Source organism: Echinops telfairi, unplaced genomic scaffold (assembly GCF_000313985.2).
Source record: "Echinops telfairi isolate 266 unplaced genomic scaffold, ASM31398v2 ScPeMD7_7475;HRSCAF=8513, whole genome shotgun sequence".
Classification (NCBI taxonomy): domain Eukaryota; kingdom Metazoa; phylum Chordata; class Mammalia; order Afrosoricida; family Tenrecidae; genus Echinops; species Echinops telfairi.
This window is the reverse complement of record NW_022111379.1, coordinates 352317-356831: the sequence shown is the minus strand read 5'-3', so window position 1 is coordinate 356831 and position 4515 is coordinate 352317. Positions and strand designations below refer to the sequence as shown.

General features: G+C 54.1%; 1 protein-coding gene across 1 annotated transcript in view; it reads right to left on the bottom strand.

Moving 5' to 3' along the window:
* Nucleotides 1–3551: 3551 nt before the first annotated feature.
* The window catches only part of KBTBD13 (kelch repeat and BTB domain containing 13), an 8360-nt gene continuing 7396 nt past the window's right edge, over nucleotides 3552–4515 (bottom strand). The window contains exon 3 of the mRNA XM_004711986.3: nucleotides 3552–4513. Within this exon, the coding sequence (XP_004712043.2) occupies nucleotides 3668–4513 (846 nt within the window). The 3' untranslated portion in view covers nucleotides 3552–3667. The remainder of the gene's footprint in view (nucleotides 4514–4515) is intronic.

Genomic DNA, 4515 nt, shown 5'->3' with positions numbered 1-4515 from the left:
GGGGGGGTATGTTGCCAAGCACTTACCTACCTAAAATGTTTGTAAGAACTTCAGTGAGTCCCTCAGTGGGTGGGCTCTTTGTGACCTTAGTGTCAGTTTGGCTCAATCCTCACTTAGAAGGGGTCCCTCTGGATCCAGAGTGACCACACCCCAGGAATCAGCAGACCCCAGGAGAGCAAGAAAAATAAACTAAACTCGCTGCTATGGCATCAAATCGGACTCACAGCCACCCTATAGGACAGGGTAGAACCGTGGCCAGGGGTTTCTGAGGCTGAAAAAAAAATTTTTTTTCAACTTTAACTCTAAGGGAGTGTTTTTTTAAAAAAAATCATTTTATTGGTGACTCATACAACTCTTTTTTTTGTTGTTGTTGTTTTTTTGACTCATACAACTCTTATCACAATCCATACATACATACACCCATTGTGTCAAGCACATTTGTACATTTGTTGCTATCATCATTCTCAAAACATTTCCTTTCTGCTGGAGGCTGACATTTTATGGGAGTAACAAGTCTCGCCTTCTCCCTTGAATGGCTGGTGGCCTAGAACTACTGAGCTCGCTGTTAGCAGCCCTATGCATACTCACTATACCACCAGGGTTCCAGGACAAGCGAAGGCAACTTCAAATGCAAGTTCTCGTGGTTGAGTGAGACTCCCACGGCCTGTTGAATCTGAGGTTCCAAGTCTCAGGTACTTGACCTGGGTGGGGTGGGAGCAACGGACTCTACTCCGTGAAAACAAACCATCTGTAACTTTGGACAGAAGCAAGGAGAGGCCTGCATGCCCTTTCACTGTCATTCGGAAGCAGTGCGTGATGGGTCCTCTGAGAGTGCTGTAAATCTCTGAAGGAATGTATGTACCTTTGTACAATGTACTATTGATTAGGGCCCAAGGAGCCCTGGTGACGGAGTGGGTTACTGCAAGGTCAACAGTTCAAAAATACCAGCCACTGCGGGGAAAAGAATGAGGCTTTCTGCCCCTCTAAAGGTGTCCACCCTTGAAACCCCACAGGGGCAGTTTAACTCAGTCTTCCAGAGTCACCATGCATGGGGACTGACTCAGTGGCAGTGAGTATCGACGAGGGAGGTTATATGCTACTGTGTAGATTTTGTCTGGCAAAGATGCACAAGATTTTTGTCCAGTAGGGAACATGTTAAAAGTTAAGTTTACTACCCTCTCAGGCATTAGCCAGTTGTCTTTAACTGAGCAAGCTTATTTTGTGTTTTCCCCAATGAGCTGTGTATATCTCACAAATCAAGAGGTGCAGCAGCATACGCGTTTGGGCTACTAACTGGGTCAATGTTTCAAACCCACAAGCCATTCCAAGGGAGAAAGATGAGGCCGCTCCCGTAGAGTTACAGTCTCAGAAGCCCTACAGAGCAGTTGAACTCTGTCCTATAGGGTCACTATGAGGGAGAGTCGATGATAATTGGTTTGGTTTGGGTAGGCGCCTCTCAAATGTTTTGAACAAATTATGCCATTCATTTGGTTAAGTCAAGGAGCCCTCATGGTAGTGGGTTATGTGTTGGGCTGCTAACCACTAAGGTCGTAGTTTGAAACCAGCAGCAGCTGGGGGAGAAAGAGGAGGTTCTCTTCCCATAAAGAGTTCCAGTCTCAGAAGCTCACATGGTGCGGTTCTACCCTCTCCTAGAGGCTCCCTCCGAGTCAGAATCAACTTCGTGGAAGTGAGGGCTTGTTTTGTTTGGGTCAGTTCACTACTAAGTCAAACCCTTTAAATCTCTTTATATTTGTCTGAATAAATTTTAAGTTTTTCAAAAACCATGACTCGGATGAGAGGGCTTTTGGTGGTCTATGGGGCTCTGGGCCAGTCCCTCTGCCTGCCACATCTCATGTCACAGGAGAGGGTATCCAAGTCCCAGGGCGTGGGGGGCTGGAGAGGGAAGATGGCTGGGAAAGTGCCTAGCAGACCAATCATGAGATGCAAAATCAAGCTTTATTGCTGTGACTCATCAGATGGGGCAAATCCAAGACCCAAAAGTCCCTGGCTTCTGAGGGCAACATTCTCTCAGGGCAGAGGTCAGCCAAACCAGGGTAAGAGGCAGCTGGCACCAGCTTCCATGCTCAGTAGGTGCTCTGCCAATGCTGCATGCTCCACTTAAGAGGAGGCCAGGCCTCCCCATGCGCCTCAGTCCTTGAAGGACAAAGAACATTCAGAGCCGTCTACCTGAGCACCTGGGGTGGAGTGGGGATGGTGGTGGTGCCTGGGAAGGGGGGGGCGGGGGCGGCGGCAGAGTCTCTCATCTTAACACTAGAGGTCAGCATCAGGTCCCACAGTGCCCTCCTAGGTTCCTTCAACACCCTGTCACTTAACTTTGTAAATTGGGAAGGGCGCAGCCCAGTTGACAACACAATAGGATCTCTGTCCTTAGTCTACATGTGGGCACACACATATATACACACACGGGGTGATCTCAGAGCCAGGGGTCCAATGAACAAGGCAGGCAGTTAAGATCAGGAGAGCAGAGAAGGTGGCTCTAGAGCCAACAGAGGGGGAGAGGAAAGGCATTCCAAGCCAGGGAATGGCAGGGCAAAGGCTAGGAGCAAATGTAATTGAGGAGAGGTAGGAGTCCCGGGCTCACTCACACCGAGTGAGTTGAGGTCACAGGGGTTAACTACCCACTGCTTTTGGGTGATGGCAAAAAAAGGTGAGGAAGGGGCTCACAGCTGGGTTCTCCATGCACAGGAACAGCTGTGGGAACCCTTTACTGTCTGCTACCAAGAAGCCCAGCCTTACTCTCTACTCATGCCAGCATCTGTCTGGGTGCACAAGTGCCTTCCCCTCTGCTCCAGCCAGTCCCTGCTCTCCTCCTCTGAGCTCTCACGGTTCCCGGATGGACCTTCCCCTTTCTCCAGCGAAGTCTCTCCTGTCTGCCTCACTCACACAGTTCATAGGCTCTCCTTCGTCCCGGAGTTATCTTGTTTTTGTGTGGGGGTGGGGGGAAGCAGAGAGCAGTTTATTTGGCCAGAAAGAAAAGCACCTGGTGGCAGCAGGTGGGGACTCAAGTGAGTTGCCCTGTAGTTAGCATTTTTGCCTCTTCTTATTTTTCCTTTGCTCTGATTTCTTTAGTACTTACTGCATGTGGCTTACACGGATTTTGTTTTTTTTTTACAGTACCTTCAACCCATTATGGATCAAGACCTGTCAGTGTAAACCCTCTGTTGTCCTGTCGTTGTTCTGCTAAGAGTGAGCTTTTCCTGGGCTGGACTGGATGCTGAGAGACGCTCTACCCCCACCACCTCCGCCCCCAGGAGGCCTATCACTGCGCTGGGCACTAAGCGGACACCTCGTTCTTGGCTACTGCTCGACGATTTTACATCACTCCGCCCTCTCCTGGGACAAGCATTAGGCTGCTAACCACCAGGTCAGCGACTAGACGCACCAGCTGGTCCTCAGGTAATGCTGTCCGCTCCCTACACGGAGTCACTGTGAGTCCGAATCCATCTGATGGCACAGAGTACAGTCACTGTCAATTACTGCGCATTTTCAGGGAACCTGGATTGTAAAATCCTCTCCCTCCCCACCCCACTTCCAGTGACACTGTGCCCCACCTGCTCTTAGCAGAAAGCAAGTAAGCGGAGGGTTCAGCCCCCAATGTCAGCAGTCAGTTCGGGGCAGCTGCTGGGGCTGGCCGCGCAGACTGGGGTCAGAGCTCCGGTGTCGTCACGGCCACAGGTCCCAGGGGACCGGGAGGCAGCCTCAGGAGGAAGGTTTGCAAAGAGCCGGGCCGGGGAAAGCCGGCTTTCTCCCTGAGCAGCCGCCAGGTGCCCTCCTCGATGGTGTAGAGCAGCGTGACCATGCGGTTGACCGTATAGACGACATCGCCGCGCACGACAGCCGTGAAGAGCGCGCCCTTGCTGTTCACGAACTGGCCGGGCAGCACCGTCCACTGGCCGGTGACCAGGTTGAGGCGGTCGATGGCACAGTGCAGGAAGTCATCGGAAGGCCCGTTGCGCACCACGTAGAGGCTGTCGCGGTGGGCCACCATGCAGTGGCCGTAGCTCTGCGGGCGCCGTAGTTCGGCCACGGTCTGCCAGGCGTCCGTCTGGGCCTCGTACTCTACCACGGCCGTGGTGTCAGCCGGGCGCCAGAGGCACACGAAGAGGCGGCCGCACGCCTGGGCACAGGGCACGCCAGCGGCCGGCTGCGGGAGGTCAGCCACGAAGCTCCAGCGGCCGGCGGCCGGGTCGTAGCGCTCCACGGAGCTCACGGGGCTCCGGCGGAGCTCGCCGCCGATGGCGTAGAGGCCGTCGTCGAAGCCGGCCAGCGCCACGTCGTAGCGCGGCTGGTGCGGGCTGGGGAACTCTCGCCACGTGCCCCCCTCCGGGTCGTAGCAGAAGCCCCGCTCCACCACCTCCTTGCTGGCCCCGCGCACGCCCCCCACGATGTAGAGCTTGTTGCCCAGCGTGGCCACGCCGGCCAGCAGCGTGCTCGCCTCCGGGGGCAGCGCGGCCAGCGTGCGCCACGCGCCCGCCTCCTCGTCCAGGTAGCACA